The 22,954-nt window shown below is 39.4% G+C and overlaps 2 protein-coding genes across 2 annotated transcripts in view; one reads left to right on the top strand and one right to left on the bottom strand.

Moving 5' to 3' along the window:
- Positions 1-3,645, top strand: part of LOC124619760 (chitin deacetylase 1) — a 207,268-nt gene extending 203,623 nt beyond the window's left edge. Inside the window, exon 10 of the mRNA XM_047146343.1 lies at positions 2,872-3,645. Within this exon, the coding sequence (XP_047002299.1) occupies positions 2,872-2,974 (103 nt within the window). The 3' untranslated portion in view covers positions 2,975-3,645. The remainder of the gene's footprint in view (positions 1-2,871) is intronic.
- Positions 3,646-14,753: 11,108 nt separating this feature from the next.
- Positions 14,754-22,954, bottom strand: part of LOC124619731 (conserved oligomeric Golgi complex subunit 8) — a 35,263-nt gene continuing 27,062 nt past the window's right edge. The window contains exons 6-9 of the mRNA XM_047146299.1: positions 17,387-17,550; positions 17,022-17,303; positions 16,598-16,942; positions 14,754-15,558 (exon numbers count right to left, since the gene is read on the bottom strand). Of these exons, the coding sequence (XP_047002255.1) occupies positions 15,307-15,558; positions 16,598-16,942; positions 17,022-17,303; positions 17,387-17,550 (1,043 nt within the window). The 3' untranslated portion in view covers positions 14,754-15,306. The remainder of the gene's footprint in view (positions 15,559-16,597; positions 16,943-17,021; positions 17,304-17,386; positions 17,551-22,954) is intronic.

Below are 22,954 nucleotides of genomic sequence, written 5' to 3'. Positions count from 1 at the left end.
ACTGTTTACAATGTAAGTGGAAAACAATGGCATTTTACCATTCCTGGATGTCATGGTCAGACGCAAAGCAGGTGGTACACTGGGACATAGTGTCTATCACAAATCAACTCACACAGAGCCATACTTGCAACCCACAAGTTGTCACCACCCTGCACAAGATGGTAGTGTCTTAATGCTCTTTGGTGCTTAGAGCACATTTGGTCTCACCTGCCGACAGTCTACCTGGTGGACTACAACACCTAAGAACAGTATTCCAACAGAATGACTATTCTGATAGACAGATACACCATGCATTCTGTTCTAAGCAAATTCAAAGTAGGGATGTAATTGAAGTAATTGAAGATGCGGAGGCACCTGTGCAATGGCGTTATTGCCCTATTTTGGCAGCATGTCCTCAAAAATAGAAAGGATCTTCAAAAGGCACAACATCAAGTTTGTAGCTGTATGCCCTTCTCCCACATCCACATGCCTGCTGTACTGAATGCTCACTTGTAAGAGAGACTATCACCAAGCAGTCAACTAATCAATTTACATGAAGGGAATAATCGTCCAGCACAAACGTCTTCTCACCCATCAGCAAACTTGAGGAATTTATTGTGCTTGGTCAAATATGACCTTGGCCTGAGGAAATATGGCATGTATACAATCCCATCCCAGTGTGGAAAATCTTATATTGGGCAGACATGCTGAATTGTGCAAGAATGTTGCATCAAACAACGTCATACATTCCTGGGGCAACCTGATAAAACAATAGTAGCATTGCCTGGACACTGGGCATTGTGTGTTTCACAAAAAAGACTGAAATTTTATCCTCAGCATTATCTTTCTGGGACTGTGTTGTTAAGGAGGCCATACATATCTGTATTGAGAACAATCTTGTCAGCAGGGAAGCAGGTTTTCAACTAAGCAACCCCTGGAATCCAGCACTGGCTGCCATTAAATCAAAACAGGGAAAACAAGAACTTCTGATTCGTGACTCAATTCAATGCACTGCTGAGGTTTATTTCAGCTTTTAACCATAGGATCGTCCAGCAGCACAGTCACAGAGCACGTGCTGAAAGTGTTTCAGCAGCTCCAAGCAGGGGGCGCTAGGAGTGCAGCTTTCCTCCAAGTGCGAGCGTCTTCTGGTGCATGCTTATTGCCTGCTCCTGGTTTAATAAATATTGGCACCACCACCCGATTATCATCAGTCACACCTTACAGCAGTGACAGCAGCAACTACCACCAACTGAAGATGTCAAGCAGTTGCATCAATGAAATGTTGTGCAATTTACACAATAAGACATGGCGGCACAGCTGAGAAGTGTATTTGCAACTGGTCCGTCAAGGAAAGCCTGAAAAGTCACATTTTGTGTGTATTCCATCTGCTGCATTTTTGAGTTTGAATGACAAAACAGTGACATTTCCATGATGCCGTGGTCTTGTGCTGTGACTGTAACATTTGGATGAATAAAGAAATACTGAATTGCAAAATTGAATCAGGCAGTAATGTAGAAAACTATCTTACAATTAATTGGTCCATAGTCCCCGGCATGTTTATACAGTGGAACAAACTTACTCCTGAAAGAGAGAGAGTGTGTGTGTGTGTGTGTGTGTGTGTGTGTGTGTGTGTGTGTGTGTGTGTGTGTGCGCGAGAGAGAGAGAGAGAGAGAGAGAGAGAGAGAGAGAGAGAGAGAGAGAGAGAGTTTTTATGTAGGTAATATCTAATACTATGGAAAATACTTATAATAAATTAATAATAAAGTTCCAGAAACTTTTTCAAGGATGCAAAAGTGAATTAAAAAATTGGAATAAACAGGACACAAAGTATCTTTCCTTTGAAATCTCTCTCCTACACATCATCATTCTGTCTCTTTATCCACTAGGCTAATATACAATTATGCACTTGTGCTTTTTATGTTATGTTATGTCTTAAACACGTTAATCACCAATGTGTCAGTAAGAGACATTAAACTATAACAAATTGTACATTTTTAGTACATTTTCAATGTGCCACTGCCTTGAAATTGTGTAGTTTCCTTAACACACAAGCTATAATGAATGAAATATGAAGATGCTTTAACAACCAATATGACACTTCCTGTAATTTTCTTACAATAAATCATACCAATAACATGTTTCTGAGAGATCCGTAATGTGTTGGTACTCCGAAGTACAGTACATTCATACATCATAAGTTTAATGGTAAACCAAATGTGGACTTCACATAATTGGGACAAATGGCATCTACGAAGTTATGCTTGTGAAGTAGGATGGGATTGCTGAAGGGATTGAGCCTTTAGCAGGCCCATGAGCACTGCAATATGTAGAAGCCACACTCCCAAATCTCTGCTACATACACGTAAGCAGCATCTCAAGATGCTGCTACTACCTATTTAAAAATCATCACTTGATATTAGATGTAAACAATTAAAAAAACGTGACTGTCATTACATACATTCATGTTGAAATGTATGCCCCCACCCTCATCCCATCACACACACAGATACGCACATACTTCTAACAGAGGTGTGTGTGCTACATTGCTGTGTCATTAATTTTCACTAAAATATACTTCAATTGGAAGTGGCTGAGTAGAAAGTGAATGGAGACAGCACAGTTTTTATCCTAAACTTTCAGTACAAGTTCAAATGAATAATAATATAAGGTTTAAACAGAGCAGACATTTGAACAACACTCATTCATCACACACATCATCTGCAAATGGGATGGGGGAATTAATCACATGTGAACGGCTCCCTGCCATACACCATAATATGGCTTGCAGAGTATAAATGAAGACATTAATATAAGTTAATATTCTTACAGACCAGACAGGCAGAAGAGGCTGTTCAATTGAATGTCAAATTTTCAGGATTTTTTTTGTTTCAGGTACTTAGTAACTTGTCGAGAGTGCCCTCAGCGTTATCCTTGGCTTGGTGATGCCATTGGTACTGGAATTGATGGAACAGATGTGTACAACCCAGAAAATTAACAAGAGACAAGAAACACATTCAGGTTTTCTTGAATTGTGATACTACCATCGCTCAATACATTTGAAGCGTTATTTACGAACACTATGCTTTGTACAGATAGTCAGTAAATGGAAGACGTACAAAAGCACTGGGCTTACGTGATGACAGTTCAGTGACCTGTTCATGACAAACGAGAGAAATGGGCCACTGTCATTGCATTTCTGTAGTTGTTTATTTTTTATTTGTTGTTCGCCATTCCTGCATAAAACATGGCATAGTACTGATAGAGAGCAGTACATACTACACTGCAAATTTTCAGTAGTTGCCATTATGAGTATCTATTTCTATAGAAATTTTATCAGTGATTGTACAAGAATGATGTGAATGAATGAAGGAACATCTAATATTTGTGTTGGTTAACAAAGCTTGGTACTGATTATACCAAGTTAGAATCATAACAGAAATGTGTGTTCTAGATATGAATTTTCAACCAAGTGCTGTTCCTTTCGTCATTTATTTTTCTTTTTTATATAAAATAAGTCACTGGTATGAGAGTGAGTGAGAGAGAGAGAGAGAGAGAGAGAGAGAGAGAGAGAGAGAGAGAGATACCATGTAATAAACATTGATTATAATTTTACCTGAATGTTTTTGTTGGAAAATAAAGAACAATAGATGTTTATACAAATGTGAAGAGCTCTTTATCATTTATAATCTTGAAAAGATACATACTACTAATAACAGGGGTATGAGTATCAGAGAACATGTAGCAAAACACTACTAAGAGAAAACAACATTTCTATTGTGCACCAGTTAATATTCAACAAATGAATTTATTGTTTAAGAAAGATTGGAAGGACATAGAGCAAGCCCTCGGTTTCTAGATTATTTAGCATGAAGAACATTACCTTTTATAGCATGGTCTGACATTCTTCTCTAACCACTATTATTTAATGTGTTTTTAATGCTGAGAAATACACCATAACATCAGATAATGATTATTACAATATTCAGACAGTTTCTCAACAACTGAGTATGGTACAAAGTCACCTTCTAATGAGGAACAAAGGATCCCTTGCATAAATGTTTTGAAGCAAAAGTGTATCACATCACTACTGTCATCAGCTGACTGCTCTACTTGCAAGCAGGTCCAAAAATTTTAAGTGTGCAGAAGAGTTACAGTTATTCAGATTCTGTGAATAGTAAGCAGGTGTACAAATTTTGCAGTGTTTGATTACAAAGATAATTATTTTGAGATTCAGTGCATAACTGACACATCTATTACAAAACAGGATCTTAAGTTGTCAAGAGTCAAAGTGGCAAAAAGAGAGAGAAATTCATTCACTAAGTTTATCAGTACTGAGTGGATAACCATTTCTTTCCTCTGTGTTCATGGATACTCGAATGGGTTTATTGTTATGACGTGAAACACAGGATCTCCAAGAAAAGCAGACATTTCTTCTTCCTGCTTTATGGTGTGATACATATGTGATGATGATGATATAAGATGATGTAACTTACCAAACGAAAGTGTTGGTATGTTGATAGAGACACTAACAAACACAAACACACACACAAAATTCAAGCTTTCGCAACTCACAGTTGCTTCATCAAAAAAGAGGGAAGGAGAGAGAAAGACGGAAGGATGTGGGTTTTAAGGGAGAGGGTAAGGAGTCATTCCAATCCCAGGAGCGGAAAGACTTACCTTAGGGGGAAAAAGGGACAGGTATACACACGCGCGCGGGCGCCTGCCCTTAGTATGCTCTGAGGCCACATAAGACTAAGAGTCAGTATTCCAGGGAAGAGACTGGATTACAAAAGTTTGCGTTTATTCTCAACTGAATGCTGTACATAAAATATAGCAAAGAGCAATACCTGCTGTCTTTGGTGTGTACTCTGTGAATGCACTGATAAGAAGTCAGTTCATGCTGGGCTCCCCAATAAGAATTACTTCAGTCAGTAAAAAAATATTATAAGTGTGTTGGAGGCATATGTTTACATCAAGCTATTATGCAGTAGAATACACGAGAAAAGACTTCTTCGGGGAATGAACTCCCAACAGTATTGGTTCTAAAGTGGTAAAACAACTGAAGACACTGTAAATGAGGCAGTAAGACTTGGAAAAATGCTCCGCATAAGTATGTTGTACCCATAATGGCAGATATCGCTGAGGCATTTGATCACATATGGTGACCAGAACATTTTGATCACCTGAGGGACTTCAACTGTTTGTTGTTGTTGTTGTGGTCTTCAGTCCTGAGACTGGTTTGATGCAGCTCTCCATGCTACTCTATCCTGTGCAAGCTTCTTCATCTCCCAGTACCTACTGCAACCTACATCCTTCTGAATCTGCTTAGTGTATTCATCTCTTGGTCTCCCTCTACGATTTTTACCCTCCACACTGCCCTCCAATACTAAATTGGTGATCCCTTGATGCCTCAGACCATGTCCTACCAACTGATCCCTTCTTCTGGTCAAGTTGTGCCACAAACTTCTCTTCTCCCCAATCCTATTCAATACTTCCTCATTAGTTATGTGATCTACCCATCTAATCTTCAGCATTCTTCTGTAGCACCACATTTCGAAAGCTTCTATTCTCTTCTTGTCCAAACTATTTATCGTTTTTTCACTTCCATACATGGCTACACTCCATACAAATACTTTCAGAAATGACTTCCTGACACTTAAATCTATACTCGATGTTAACAAATTTCTCTTCTTCAGAAACGTTTTCCTTGCCATTGCCAGTCTACATTTTATATCCTCTCAACTTCGACCATCATCAGTTATTTTGCTCCCCAAATAGCAAACCTCCTTTACTACTTTAAGTGTCTCATTTCCTAATCTAATTCCCTCAGCATCACCCGACTTAATTTGACTACATTCCATTATCCTCGTTTTGCTTTTGTTGATGTTCATCTTATATCCTCCTTTCAAGACACTGTCCATTCCATTCAACTGCCCTTCCAAGCCCTTTGCTGTCTCTGACAGAATTACAATGTCATCGGCGAACCTCAAAGTTCTGAATTCTTCTCCACGGATTTTAATACCTACTCCGAATATTTCTTTTGTTTCTTTTACTGCTTGCTCAATATACAGATTGAATAACATCGAGGAGAGGCTACAACCCTGTCTTACTCCCTTCCCAACCACTGCTTCCCTTTCATGTCCCTCGACTCTTGTAACTGCCATTTGGTTTCTTTACAAATTGTAAATAGCCTTTCGCTCCCTGTATTTTACCCCTGCCACCTTTAGAATTTGAAAGAGAGTATTCCAGTCAACATTGTCAAAAGCTTTCTCTAAGTCTACAAATGCTAGAAACGTAGGTTTGCCTTTCCTTAATCTTTCTTCTAAGATAAGTCGTAAGGTCAGTATTGCCTCACGTGTTCCAGTGTTTCTACGGAATCCAAACTGATCTTCCCCGAGGTCGGCTTCTACCAGTTTTTCCATTCGCCTGTAAAGAATTCGTGTTAGTATTTTGCAGCTGTGGCTTATTAAACTGATTGTTCAGTAATTTTCACATCTGTCAACACCTGCTTTCTTTGGGATTGAAATTATTATATTCTTCTTGAAGTCTGAGGGTATTTCACCTGTTTCATACATCTTGCTCACCAGATTGTAGAGTTTTGACAGGACTGGCTCTCCCAAGGCTGTCAGTAGTTCCAATGGAATGTTGTCTACTCAGGGGGCCTTGTTCTGACTCAGGTCTTTCAGTGCCCTGTCAAACTCTTCACGCAGTATCATATCTCCCATTTCACCTTCATCTACATCCTCTCCCATTTCCATAATATTGTCCTCAAGTACATCGCCCTTGTATAGACCCTCTATATACTCCTTCCACCTTTCTGCTTTCCCTTCTTTGCTTAGAACTGGGTTTCCATCTGAGCTCTTGATGTTCATTCAAGTGGTTCTCTTATCTCCAAGGTCTCTTTAATTTTCCTGTAGGCAGTATCTATCTTACCCCTAGTGAGATAAGCCTCTACATCCTTACATTTGTCCTCTAGCCATCCCTGCTTAGCCATTTTGCACTTCCTGTCGATCTCATTTTTGAGACGTTTGTATTCCTTTTTGCCTGCTTCATTTACTGCATTTTTATATTTTCTCCTTTCATCAATTAAATTCGATATTTCTTCTGTTACCCAAGGATTTCTACTAGCCCTCGTCTTTTTACCTACTTGATCCTCTGTTGCCTTCACTACTTCATCCCTCAAAGCTACCCATTCTTCTTCTACTTTATTTCTTTCCCCCATTCATGTCAATTGTTCCCTTATGCTCTTCCTGAAACTCTGTACAACCTCTGGTTTAGTCAGTTTATCCAGGTCCCATCTCCTTAAATTCCCACCTTTTTGCAGTTTCTTCAGTTTTAATCTACAGTTCATAACCAATAGATTGTGATCAGAGTCCACATCTGCCCCTGGAAATGTCTTACGATTTAAAACCTGGTTCCTAAATCTCTGTCTTACCATTATATAATCTATCTGATACCTTTTAGTATCTCCAGGGTTCTTCCATGTATACAACCTTCTTTCATGATTCTTAAACCAAGTGTTAGCTATGATTATGTTGTGCTCTGTGCAAAATTCTACCAGGTGGCTTCCTCTTTCATTTCATAGCCCCAATCCATATTCACCTACTACGTTTCCTTCTCTCCCTTTTCCTACACTCGAATTCCAGTCACCCATGACTATTAAATTAAGTCTTGTTCCTCCTGCCACCGAACTCCACTAATTCCCACTATATCTAACTTTAACCTATCCATTTCCCTTTTTAAATTTTCTAACCTACCTGCCCGATTAAGGGATCTGACATTCCATGCTCCGATCCGTAGAACGCCAGTTTTCTTTCTCCTGATAACGACATCCTCTTGAGTAGTCCCCGCCCGGAGATCCGAATGGGGGACTATTTTGCCTCCGGAATATTTTACCCAAGAGGACGCCATCATCATTTACTCATACAGTAAAGCTGCATGCCCTCGGGGAAAATTACGGCTGTAGTTTCCCCTTGCTTTCAGCCGTTCGCAGTACCAGCACAGCAAGGCTGTTTTGGTTATTGTTACAAGGCCAGATCAGTCAATCATCCAGACTGTTGCCCCTGCAACTACTGAAAAGGCTGCTGCCCCTCTTCAGGAACCACACGTTTGTCTGGCCTCTCAACAGATACCCCTCCGTTGTGGTTGTACCTATGGCACGGCTATCTGTATCGCTGAGGCACGCAAGCCTCCCCACCAACGGCAAGGTCCATGGTTCATGTTTATGAGCATTATTTCTAAAGTAGTTAAGCAACTTTGTCATGCTGAGGAGAGACCCTTGCAATAGGGATTTGAAAAGGCTACCCACAGCAATCCGTGAGTGGGCTTGTCCTCTTGGAACTGGTACTCGACCCGGTATTAGGAAAGCTGCAAGACAACAAAGCAGTTTTAATAATAGCATATGCCAACAAAGTGATGACGCTTGTAAAGGGAATCTCCAGACGTAATTTGGAAGAAGGATGTGACACACAGTGGTTCTGAGGAGTTAAACTGTCTGTTGCACCTGAAAAAATCCTGTATATGTTATTAAAATGAAATATTTTAAGAGACCTACCATGAAATTATGTGACAAGTCCGTAAAGAAAAAGACTGTCACCATATAGGTTAGTACCTTTTTTGATGAGTGACAAAATATTAGTGCATATACTGAATAAATGAGCAAAAGAGGCAGGAAAGCAGTGAAAATTATTAAAGATTATAAATTACCTATGCAAACAAGAAGAATATGTCATGACACTATCTAAACTGCAATCATGGGATACTGTGTGAATACTTTGGCACACAGACTTCCACTCATAACACCAGCACAGATAGTTAGCAGGGTGCAACATGGACTACTTCTTCATTTAATGGGAGCTTTTGGTACTGTGTCAACTGCCACGTTGCAAGTGATATTTGGGATATGTCAGCTTGATATACAGACACAGAAAAAAGTGGTGATGTACTGACTGAAGAAAGAAGAGCAACATGAATTGCAAAATTTAATGGATATATGGGCCACAAGCAAACAGTAAATCCACCATCAGATCCTTCTCTTGTGGAAGAAACAATGAGCTGAAGCTCAAACATTGAGGCATACCTTCTATTTTCTCCCAAACACGAAACAAGAGACAGGGAATGACACACCTGAATCCTTCAAGAGGCAAGACACACTTCTTGATGGGTCATGGACTATATGCCATCTACTGGCATTGAATTGGGCAAAGAGAAATCTCCAAATGTGCCTGCAGAGAAGACGGCACACCATAACATACTGTCATTATATGTTGATGTTACTGATATCAATCTGCAGCAACTGAATTGTCATAGAAGACTCGATGTCAGGGAAATACTGAATGGCAGATTCTGGACAATATAGCCGACACTATTTCAAGAATGGATTCGATAACATGCCAGCTTATAAATCAACACCTATCTGCTGCTGATGGAAGATCAAGAAGCAACACAGTGAATACAGCTGAGATCAACAGAGGCAGCAGATGTACAGCAAACAGCACATGCACAATGATCATAAGTATAACACTGCAGCCAACGATAGTCTCTCCCCACCCAAGGAACTAGGACTCGGATCAAGTGGGCCGGCATGTGGCTGCACTTCTCCTGGCATCTCTATATGGCTCTGAAACATTTACAATAAGAGAAACAGATGAACAAAAACTGCTAGTCTTTGAGAGAAACACATTAAGGAAAATATTTGGCCCCAAAATGGACACCCCATCACAGGAATGGAGGATATTACAAAACCAATTGCTGGCAAACCTATACTCACAATCTGATATTGTCTGAAGGATGAAGAAAAGAAGACTGATGTGAGCAGGACAACTAATTAGGATGGAAGATGAGAAACTATCACAAGTAGCATTCTCAGGATCTGTGGAGGACACAAGGGCCCAAGGAAGGCCACAGGCAAGTTGAAGGATGAAATCAACAGGGATACAGAGACGAAGGGCATGAGAAAACGAGAATGGGTCACAAAAGCCAGGAACAGAAATGACTGGTGGAGGAATGCATGTGTTCTCCGAGGCCAAGGCAACAGTTAAGAAGAAGAAGAAGAAGAAGAAGAAGAAGAAGAAGAAGAAGAAGAATCCAGTTCCATGTTTGGTCAAAAATAGTCTGCAGTAGTTACTTTTCTTACATGTCAGTTGAAACACACAGGGAAAAATGTAATATGATTTTGATACAAGGGAAATATGTAGTGGGAAGATACTCCTAGCTCTTCTCATAAACATCACAGCCTTGATCTACATTATGTTTTTCTTGCGCTCTGTATCAGGCCTTAAAGTAAAAAGTCAGAAAGTAATGCAACAGGGCAGAGTCAAATGAGAGAATACAAAAATTACTAAGTAGTTCAGTTTATAAGTACAGTAGTAACATTTTGTTTTATGTCTTGTGCTGCTGTGGGGTACATGGTATTTGATTAATGTTTCCCTTTAAAACTTTATATGGAAACATTCCGCTGGGAAAAATATATCTACAAATAAAGATGATGTGACTTACCAAACGAAAGCGCTGGCAGGTTGATAGACACACAAACAAACACAAACATACACACAAAATTCAAGCTTTCGCAACCAACCAACGGTTGCTTCATCAGGAAAGAGGGAAGGAGAGGGAAAGACGAAAGGATATGGGTTTTAAGGGAGAGGGTAAGGAGTCATTCCAATCCCGGGAGCGGAAAGACTTACCTTAGGGGGAAAAAAGGACAAGTATACACTTGCACACACACACATATCCATCCGCGCATACACAGACACAAGCAGACATTTACAAATGTCTGCTTGTGTCTGTGTATGTGCGGATGGATATGTGTAAGCTTGTGTCTGTGTATGTGCGGATGAATATGTGTGTGTGTGCTAGTGTATACCTGTCCTTTTTTCTCCCTAAGGTAAGTCTTTCCGCTCCCGGGATTGGAATGGCTCCTTACCCTCTCCCTTAAAACCCATATCCTTTCGTCTTTCCCACTCCTTCTCTCTTTCCTGATGAAGCAACCGTTGGTTGCGAAAGCTTGAATTTTGTGTGTATGTTTGTGTGTCTATCAACCTGCCAGCGCTTTCGTTTGGTAAGTCACATCATCTTTGTTTATATATTTGGATATAATAGAGGGAAACATTCCACGTGGGAAAAATATATCTAAAAACAAAGATGATGTGTGATTGTTTTATAAGGGATAAAGACTCAGAATTTCAACAGTAATGAACTGAATTACATACAAATCCTCATCTTTCCAAAATTAAAGATATATATGAAGGGGTCGGAGAGATATAGTCATAAGCCAAATCGAACTAGTTTTGAGATACAGCAACTTTGAAGTTCCACGGAGGTCTGAAAATGTTTAATACAAAATATAAAAATTATTTCTACTGCAAACACTTGCTTAATATTTGCGAAGCATGTTGGTAAATAGTCAACTCTCTGCATGCTATAAAATATTAATTTTAGAATGATTCTAATTAAGATGTAGTCAATGGTGGCTTATGACTATATCTCCCAACAAATTGTTTAAAACATAAAGTAAGTTTTGTAAGGATTTACTTTAACTACTCTTACACAGCAAGCAGAATAAATAATTTTTACACATTAGTATATACATATCAGGTATCTGAGATGTATAAATTACTTTTCCATTGATACAGTTACATCAAGGAAGTTCCTCTAACTCATCATTGTACACGTTATTTCCAGTACATGTCCGAAAGAAATCTTGATTTGCTGCAGGTATGTATGGCATAAGAGACAGTACATCATCAATTTTTTTCTGGTTAATGGGTAGTGGCTTTCTGTACTTTATTGGCACCTGATATGGATTTGGTTCAACTAGCCTTCCTTTCTTTTTGACATAAATATCCACTGACATGAAAGCTCCTATGTCTGAATAAGAGTGCTTTACACTCAGCTTGAAGGGATCTTCAGACTCAAACTTAAATTGAGTAGCTTCACTGAAATGGTGGGAATGTCCAGACGTGGATTCTGTACGTTTTGAGATCAATGTCGTCAGGCTTTCCAAACTTCTGAAGTCTTCTCTTTCCATTTTAGTTACAATGAAATGTTTTGGACTCACAGATTTTATTACTTCTGCCCATTCATCTGGAGTGTACACTACTGGACATCTGTTTCTTGCATACCGTTCAATGCGACCAAATTCACGATCGCTAGGTAGCATTGTGTCCTACCACAGGGAAGTTATGCTGGACAGAATCAAATCTTTTGGTAGCAACAAGGGACCTTTCCAAAGCAATAATAGTCCAATTCTTTGCCTGACCCTTGCAGTTGTCTGTGATTATGTGGAGATGTTTTGTCTGAGGATTAGTTATCTCAAAGTACTTCAATAAGCAGCTCCTAAACTCATCTGAACCCCGTCCTCCATCTTTCTCGCTCCACAGAAACATATAACCGTTATTTGATCCACAGTAGTGGATACCATAGTTATATGTCCATATTTTCCTCTTGTAAAATGCTGGACCAACTGTTAGTTTAGGTGTGGGGAACGTTTGCTGCATGTCCATTGCTATCACATGATGCTCTTTCGAATTTTCTTTAGCCAGAGCAGTTAAAGACGCAGTCGTATTTTGTCCTCTGTCAGCCTTTTTGAGATGCAGTTTATATTGTTGTTTCTTTTCTGTGACTTCTTCTGCACATAATTCTGGGTTATTTATTGCAATTAGAAACACATCAAATTTTGAACAGGTGTAACTTTTTGGTAGTTTGAAGTCTACGTTAAATTCAGATAGGAAAATTTCTCTGAATTTACTTTCAGATACTGCAGGAACCTGCTTTTCCTTGCAGTATTCTGAGTATTTATCTCGAAATAAGGAAGCAATTGTGAGATCACAATCCAAATACACTTAATTGGGCTATGGCATTGAGTAATTCTCTAACACTTTGTACAGCTTCGTCTTGAAATTTATGTGGGTAGTTTCCATGTTTTCCTGAAAGAAAAAAAAGATGAGCTTATATCCTCTTCCTAATAGAAATATTTGTATAGTACTCAGTTTGAGTACATCCCTAACTTATAGCACAGAATAACATACAAACTTCTTCCATCTTCTTTTGGCACTGCAAATCCCTGCTTCATTTGATGTTGCAAATTCCTCACTCTTCGTACATGTATCTGTAAGCCATGAACCCTTAGGAAAGCTTCCTTGCAGATCATGACTTCTATTCTGCATACCCTCACATTATAAGAAAATGTAACATCCCTGGATGATATTTTCTTGGAAGTCTTCTTTGGATAGCTTTGAAAGAAATTATGACAAATATAACAAAATGAAATAAATATACAAAATATTAAACCATTTTTATTTAAATAGTGAATAAACCTCCGCTTTTTCGGTTACATTTTCATACAGCTCATTAGGTAAGTATTCTGGGCGTTAAAGTTTCCTATGTCCCAAAATGAATGAAAAATGTTTTCTTCCTCTCCAAGCAGTTTTGTGAAGCATTTATTTAAACAAGTACAGGGACTTCCTCTAGTAGCAGCCTGAACAGTCACGTGGGTTTTTAAAGACTTATACTGCTGACCAGCATTTCGTCGACATTTTGCTTTATTTTTCTTCCACTGATCAATATTTCGCTTTCTTTTCTGTGAAGGGTTTTGGTTTTTCGGGTGATTCTTCATTTATTCTACTTATTTCAAGTTATAATATGAAGAGCAAGATAGTCTAAGAATTTGCATGAGATATAGTCATAAGCCACACAAAACATTAAATTTTGCTAAAATCACATTAATGAGAAAATATTTTTTACTTTTGCCTTTGAAACTACATTATTGCACCATTAAGCAGTAATATAAATGTGCCCATCAAGTTTCATCATTAACACACAGCATGGCTGTCAAATGCGTTGGCAATGTTGAGAGAAACAAAGTCACAAGCCACAGGAAATTAATCGCCAGAAATTAACCGTTTTATATACTTACCAAAACATCATCTGAGCTGGAACTGCTGGTCGATGGATGCCAAGATTCATCACTCTCAGGATCCAAAGGGTAAAGCTCTTCACTTCCACTACTGTCTGTGTCAAATATGCGTTGAAGACCCAAAGACGCTTCAGACGTTCCTGACCCACCTGCCATTTTGCCGTGGCTTGTGACTATGTATCTTCTGAAACTACCACCAGACGGCACAACATAGAACTGCACTCCATCATAGCCTGCCATCTGTTGCAGTAACACGGAACTTTTTCAACACATTGTGAAGAAGACATTGTTAAGAATGCCGCAACATGAGAAACTCAATTTCGTGAAAGTTGTGGCTTATGACTATATCTCTGTCTCTCCGAGCCCTTCATATGATAAAGGCAAGATAAATTTCATCCCTCAATAATAATGCTGTAACAATCAGTATCAGTGCATCTGATGAGAAGCTATATTAAGGTAAGATTTTTTTTAGTCTGTTGAGTGTCACTGTTTAGCTGCACATTCATACAACTGTGGCAACATTATGTGATGATTTTACATTTTTAAAAAAAAAAAAAAAAAAAAAAAAAACCTGCAGTAACATTCTGTATTAAAGTATAGAAAGGCACTATCATTCCCAGTTATTCCAAAATTCATTTTGATTTATCACTGGAAGGAGAGCTACATCATTTTGCTATCAAGAAATATATTTTCTTAATATTAACTTCCAGTGGAATGTCAGCAGTAAATTGTTATGAACTTATGCTACTGATTTACAGTCATCAATCTGATGTTGTGCACATACATTTGTCTCTACTGCAGTAATTCTACATGGCAAAATCACAGTGACATGAGAGGAAAAGAAATAAATACAAGGCAATCTGGAAAGCAACATTTTTTGTTTGTTTTGTTTGAATCCATACAACAATATTCTGACAAGTTTTAGTTTTGCAAGTCAGGAACACATGTAGATACTAAATATGTATCATCAATAAATAAAGTCTTTGGACGTGTTGCCTATGTATTATCTGTACAATGCACAAAAAGCTGATGAGTGAAATAGGGTAGGAGACTGATTTCAAGCCCCCCTCTCTCTCTCTCTCTTTCTTTTTTTTACAGGTCAGCCTTCGGTTTCATCCATATCTTCTTTTTCCTGCAGACATATCTAAGTAATAACTACTTTGTATATTTCTACAGAGGACATAATTTATCAACCTGCATTGCAAACTACTCTTTGTTCAATAGCACCATGACTTAATTACCACTTTGGTAATGCATCTCATAATTGTAAATGTTTATTTTCATGTATTTATATCTCCCTTCCATTCCTTGTATTTGATATGTCACACAGAATAGCATATGGATACTGTATTATACTCTAGTAAAGAAAACAGTTTGCTTCCGTATACATTGACTCAAACAACGTGAGTCTACTAAGTCTTCTTTTCATCATCATTTTGTTGTATAGAACCAGTGGTTTCTTGAGCCACGTCAGTCGGTGTAGTATCTGGCACTGAACTCGAATCATCATCTTGGGTCTCTGTACTTTTCTCTATTATGTTCTCAGTTTCTTCTGAACCTGCTGTGGTAAGAAGTTTCTGAGTAACTGATGTGGAACTCACTCGCAAAGGCAAAAGGTGTCGGATGGGCTCCACAACTGCCATTCGATCCAGGAATGTCAGCCCCTGAAAAATAAAGTCAGGAAATATTGTAAATGTGAGCAGCAATTTCAGCAATTTCAACCCACATGGAGATTTGTGTCAAAAGCTAATCTAGTCAGTAATGATATGAAACTAAGAAATGTTAGGAACCCAACATAAACAGAGCTTGCTTTGAAGTGTGATCATAGTACTTCTAAGAGCATAACCAGAGTTAGTTAGTTAGTTAGTGAGTGAGTGAGCGAGTGAGCAAGCTCCCTCTAGAACCATGGAAGTTGCTCCCGATGTCTTAACGAATGTCCCATCATCCTGACCCTTCTTCTTGTCAGTACTTCCCATATGTTCCTTTCTTCACAAATTCTGCAGAGAAGCTCCTCACGGCAAATACACAATACAGTTTTTGTGACCTGTGCCACATGACTGTCCATTCACAACATCAGATATAACAAACTACTGTGTAAACTAAAATATAAAAGAAATTATTCTACTACAATGGGAGCAATGTTACCAAGCACATTAATGTAGCAAATGCACAAATCCGGCAAGATCAAGTAGTTGAAAGTAAATAAATAAAGACTGTCTAAGGAGCAGGGCTATAGAAGCTAGGTGAACAAGGAAGATACCAGATGTAGACTGCTGCAGACAAAGAAAGCTATCTTCAAGAAATGATCTCTACCGTGGTCAAATATCAAAATGGAGCAGAGGAGGTCATGAGTGTGATTATAGAGAATGGTTTAGTACGAAGTATGTACCACTGTAATCAAAAGAAACTGGAAGTTACTGAAGTGTCTGTGCTACAGTTAGAATAGTAGTGGGCATAGAGGAAGATGTGGAAAGTGCTAGTGTCAGACAAACCACACAAACTTTGAAACATAACATAGAGTACATCAGGTCTAGTGTGTACATAGAGATGAAAAGATCAGCACAAAACACACAAAACAGGAAGGAAGAGAAAAACATCTGATCAGTCAAAAGATATATTGTTATAAGAAAATTAAATACATTTCTAATATGATTTTACAGAAGCAATAAATAATCTAATACAGCATTATATAAGCACACTCACCTCTTTTTGTATTTGCTGCACTGATACACCCAAATGTGTTGCCAATGTTGCTGGTGGAAATATTGCATGCAGGCACCTCTGCAAATGAGGAAACAAGTCCTCAGTCAGACAACAACAAAATCTGCTGAATGTCTCTCTTTCAGCGGGAAGTAGCGTTCCTTGTTCCTGCTTGTGATATCCAAGAATGGTCTTGACCGCACTACTAAGAGACTCTTGCAGGCATTTTGTAATGCTATTTGCAACAGCAATAGGTGCACACAATCTTAATTCATTTAGTGCAGACAGCAGACCATTACAGTATTCAGCAAGGGGATAAAATTCTATCAGACTTTCTGGTGGATGATCCTGCAAATAAATTTAGATTCACTCATATGTTTCTAAATAGCACAGATTCTTATATCGACAATGCCTATGTCATAATTACCTGTTTTCCTGTGGTAGGTGATGGAGAAGTTCTTACATTTGATGGTGTTTTAGAAACTGTAAAAGACTCCATGTCCTGTTCAAATTTTTTATTTGCTTTACGGACTGCCTTCTCAAAATTCTGTGTGACTGTTTTAATAAAAACGGGTGCTAGCAGACCCCTGAAATCTGCACCAACTCTGCTGAATGATAATCCAAAATACATACACTGACCCAGAACAGAGTCTAAAGAAGTATTGGCACGATCCACGTCCCTCTCCAAGGTGTTCAAAAAATTGTGAATCTACAAAAAATCAAATAGATTTTTATATATTGTTAGTTTTACTGAAAAGTTAAAAATTATGATGTAAGGAGTGACGTACTCACCTTCTCTGTTATCCAAGAATAAAAAATAGCAGTTTCATTTACATTTTGGTCTCTCGGAGATGGAAGAATAGGTTCTTCATCACTGAATATAGCTCTGAACTGTGTTACAATGTTAAAAAGATGTATTCTCGTAAGCTCAATCGTTTTATTCAAATGCTGACTTGCTATAAAAACAAAACATAAATATTGGTATTATTTAAAAGGGCGATAAGGAACCTAACATGGAAAGATTTCCTAAATGGGAACTTAATAAATGAGCACACAAATAGGAAAATTGAAAGACTTCTCTGTAGTTGTATATATGTGGCTGTACAATTTGTTTCAGACTCTGGTTTCATACCACATATTTTAAAAACCTTCACAGCATCCAATTGTCGCCACCAATACTAGAACTAAAATCTCATGGGAATGATTCCAGTGACACAATTTGGAAGGTCACTAGCTGTTACAGGATTTCTAGATTTGTAATATAGCTGTTCCTTTTATGAAGTTGACATCTGGAGTAGAAAAAAAATCACAGTTGGGAATGCATTTGTAGGCACAAACTTAAAAACTGAACACTGGCAGGCCAGATAGTGACATACTGCTTCCTAACATTGCAAGTTCACTTGGAAAGCATGTGTTATTTTAAGAGATATGATGTAACACAACCAACTTTTTCAGCAGGGATGCCTGCAAAACTCTTTTATGAATCTTAAGTACTCTCTTGGGATCACCTAACTATTATATTGCAGTGGCATTAGTTTACAGACCATTATAAAGATGTTGCCAAAAATATTATTACTAGAGAAAACACTTGGTCTCCAACCAGGAATTAGTGTCCAACTGCCTGAGCAAGAATAACGGTGTACCTTTACAGACACAATAGCGTTTTGTATTTTTTACTGCTCTCTGTGTCCAGTCACCAACAACATGCACATGTGACTTCTTTAATGCATGGTAGTGGCAGTGACCAATCACAGCAATGTTTCACATCACATCCAGCTATGAGAGTCTGGAGAAATTTATCAAAGAGGGAACAAGATTCTAAAACTGCCAGTTTTGAAATAACTGGTTAAGTGAAACTGAAAATTTGTAGTGCTCCAAGCACTAATTTTGATGGGAAGTATATATGACCAACTGTATCTCAATTGGTAATAACCACTTAGTACATTTAAGGGATATTTCTTTGATATCTAAACGTTATGCATATTTAAATAGTGTATGCAATCTTTTGGTATTACCAAAGTGAATATGGACATTAACTTTTTTTATTCGACAAATTGAAATGATATCCTCAAATCATTACACCCAGGATAAACAGAGTTATGAAATGTAGGTAGAAAATGTACAAAGAAATTATTATATTCTAGTGATATAAGGGTGGCACTAAAATTTAAAACATAAAAATACTGGTAGTCATAGAAAATCCCTTTCTTCAATAAAAATGACCACCCCAATATGCCAATTTCATTTTCCTAAAAGTGGAGAAAAAAATCTACTTATTCATTTTTGATGACATCTATAACACTTTGTTTGCTCATTGCTTATAAATTTTTGTTTTAATGGATTTACTTCATTAACTAATTGCTTTTTACTCTTAATGTTCATGAGCACAATCAACTTCAAATAAAAGGTGTTCTGAACCCTATATTTTTGGGTTGGTTGGTGCAAGTAATGATCAACAGTGTTAAGGAGAAGTCTACGGATACCAGTGACTATATGCTGGCTCCTATTTCTATTGTACAAGAGGTGGGATTCTTCCTATATATCAATCAGATGGCCTGAAAATTGTGTAATGTAATGCTTGTAGCTCAAATAAAATAAAACTGCAAATTTAGATGGTGGACGATGTTTTGATTTGACATTTTATATTGAACAAAGACAGTTTTCATCCCTTCCATTGGTCACATTACTGTGTAGACTGCACTTGGTGCTATGTTGCATCCAAATAGTTTTAGAAGTTCTCCCTGTAGAGGACAACTTTTTAACCTTGAAATTTCATCCTCCCCCCCCCCCCCCCCCACCTCTTCTACCATATACACTTTATATGGTTTATTTATCGAGACATTAAGAGGTTGCAATTGTGAAGTAAGTTGTCCCGGAATAACAGCAAGCTTTGTATTTCCCATCTCAATTTCTCTTTCACAGAATTTTTCAAGTGACTACTAAACTGGTCTAGTGCACCGTTCCTTCTCTCCCACACTCTGTTAAACCATAATTTTATACCAGCGTCGTCCCTCCATCCCTTGTCATGTACATGAACACCACCACCTAGCAGTATTTCAAAAGGTTCTGACATTGTTTTGCACTTGAAAATGATCAATGGATTAAGTTTAGTACCATAAGAATAATATGAAAGGACAACAGTTTAGTGCATTTTTTCATTTCCACTTGCTTTATAGTTACAATATTATGAAAAGGAAAGTTGTCACTCACCATACAGCAGAGATGCTGAGTAGCAGATAGGCACAACAAAAAGACTGTTCCAAATAAAGCTTTCGGCCCATTAGGCCTTCGTCAAACACACACACACACACACACACACACACACACACACACACACTCAAGCACAACTCACACACACATGACTGCAGTCTAAGGCAACTGTAGCCACATTGTGTGGCTGTGCCTATCCGTGACTCGGCGTCTCCACTATATGGTGAGTGGCAACTTTCCTTTTCTTAATATTGTTACATTCCATCCTGGATTTTCCATTGTTTGCTTTATAGTTACAGTTTTAGCACCTTTCATGGCAGCAGTTCTGTAACTCGGCTTATCAAATGCCAGAGGAGTTTTGTCATATTTGCTATTTGGCTTAGTTCCACACTGGTTTTCACTCGATGTTGAATAAATAAGTGATCGAAAGATAATATTTTCTCTTCATATTCTTGTGGGATTTTCTGAGAGATTTTGGTTTTGGTTCACATGTTAAGTCCAAGACGCTTCATGAACCTGTAGCACCAACCAACTCCATCCTTATAGTCTATTAAGTTCCACTGGTTGGTTTGTTGGTTTGAGGTATAAAGAAACCAAACTACAGGGTCACAGTCCCTTCTTCCTGACACGAACAAGGCTCAAGGAGAAACAACACCCAAAGTACGTTTGGGAAAGAAAAGGGGGAAAAGGAATGTGGAACCATACCTAAAAACAAAACGAATAGAACGAACAAAAAACAGGGAAAATGTACTCCACAAGCAAAAGTATGTCCACCCCAAAAGACAAGACAAGATGAACACATGAAGGGAAAAGATGACTACCAGGACAAACACAAAGAAAGGCTGACACAGAGTTAAAATGGAAGGAGGGTGAATGCCCCAGAGAGAAGGTCAAACACCCACCCTTAGATGGTATGATAAAAACCCCCCTCGTGAATAAAACGTAAAACTAAATCTGCTGTTGAGGCATTGCCACCCAATACTGAAGGTACAGTGCTGGGAAGGTTAAAAGTCCACCGCAGAGCAGCTAAAATTGGGCAGTCCAGCAAGATGTGGATGACAGTCATAGGGGTGCCACAGCGACACCAAGGTGGGTCCTCGCGACGGAGGATGTAACCATGTGTTAGCCACATATGGCCAATGCAGAGCCGGCAGAGAACCTCAGAGTCCCTGCGAGAGGCTCGCATGGAAGACTCCCACGCATGTGTAGTCTCCTTAATGACATGAAGTTTGTTGTGCGTACTGAGGTTATGCCATTCTGTCTCCCAAAGCCGAAAAACCTTGTGGCATAATAATGAATGCAGGTCAGTTACGTGGATTCTGATCTCCAGAAGCGGTTTCTGCTTGGCCTGTTTGGCCAGCCTGTTGGCTAGTTCGTTTCCTGGGATACCAATGTGACCTGGGGTCCAGACAAACACCACTGAATGACCGGGCTGTTCCAGGGCATACATGGACTCCTGGATGGTCGCGACCAAAGGATGGCAAAGGTAGCACTCGTCGATAGTTTGGAGACTACTCATGGAATCAGTACAGAGAAAAATGACTCCCCAGGGCATGAGCGAGTGTGTTCAAGAGCACAATATATAGCCACCAACTCTGCAGTGGAAACACTGCAGCCATCTGGCAAGGAGTGCTGCTCAAAATGCCCTCTGTGAACACAGGCGAAGCCATGACCATCAGCCATTGGTGTAAACCACTTCAGTGCCCCGGGACATGGCAGGAATCGAGAGGAAGTGACAGCAGAGAGCTGCGGGAGTAACTGAGTCCTTAGGTCCATGCGAGAGGTCCAGATGAAGCCGCGGCCTAGGTATACACCATGGAGATGTGCGCGGATGGACCCCGAGGGGAGATGATAAAGGAAAGGACTCTAGTTCACACAGTAGGGATCGGGTATGAACTATGATCGTAAGCCCTCACCTGGGCTGCTGATGTAGGAGATGGACCGCCATGGTTGGGAAAAGGAGACAGTAATTCAGATGCTCAGGAGAACTACGAATGTGTGAAACACAACTGACGAGCGGTTGAGCACGGCTAACTTTCAATGGATGGACTCCGGCCTCCATCAGGACGCTGGTCACCGGACACATCCTAAAATCTCTCGTCGCTAGTCGAACGTCACAGTGGTGCACTGGGTTGAATAAAAGTAACGCTTAGGGTACCGCCGAACCATAAAACAGACTACCATAGTCAAGGTGGGATTGAACAAGGGCGCCGTAGAGCAGCAGCAGTGTAGAACAATCTGCACATCAGCTGGTGTTGCTTAGGCAGTGGAGGGCATTGAGGTGCTGCCAGCACTTCCGTTTAAGCTGACAAAGGTGAGGAAGTCAAGTCAATCGGGCATCAAAAACCAGTCCTAAGAATCGATATGTCTCCACGACAATGAGTGGATAATCATTAAGGTAAAGTTCTGGTTGATCGGCACAATGCCGACAGAAGTGCATGACACACGACTTTGCGGCTGAAAACTGGAAGCCTTGTGGATGGCTCCCTGTCGGCACCGCTCAGCAACACCAGTACTGGAGGAGCAGTACGAAATGCAAAAGTCGTCTGCATACAGAGAAGATGAGATGGATGGCCCTACAGCTGCTCCTAAGCTGTTAACAGAGATACACTCAATACAGAGCCCTGCAGGAGTGCATTCTCATGGATATGGGGGGAACTATGAGAGGCACCAACTTGGACACGGAAAGTATGGAGTGACAGGAAATTTTGGATAAAAATTGGGAAAGGGGCCCAGAGACCCCACTCATATAAAGTGGTAAGGATATGAAGTCGCCAGGTTGTGTCATACGCTTTCCATCAATCAAAAAAGACAGCAACCAGGTGATGGCGTCTGGAAAAGGCTGTTCGGATGGCAGACTCGAGGGACACAAGATTATCAGTGGTAGAGCAACCCTGGTGGAAACTGCCCTGGCATGGAGCCAGTAAGCCACGAGTCCAGGACCAAACCCAATTGCCGGCACACCATATGTTTTACAGCTTACAAAGAATGTTGGTGAGGCTGATATGGGCTGATAGCTATCCACATCAAGCAGGTTTTGAGCACTAGAATGATGGTGCTCTCCTGCCATTGTGATGGAAAGACGCAACTGCACCAGATCCGGTTGAAGATGATGAGGAGATGTCACTTTTTGTCTGATGAGAGATGATT

This window comes from Schistocerca americana, chromosome 6 (assembly GCF_021461395.2).
Source record: "Schistocerca americana isolate TAMUIC-IGC-003095 chromosome 6, iqSchAmer2.1, whole genome shotgun sequence".
Lineage (NCBI taxonomy): Eukaryota > Metazoa > Arthropoda > Insecta > Orthoptera > Acrididae > Schistocerca > Schistocerca americana.
This window is presented reverse-complemented; position numbering and strand designations above follow the sequence as displayed.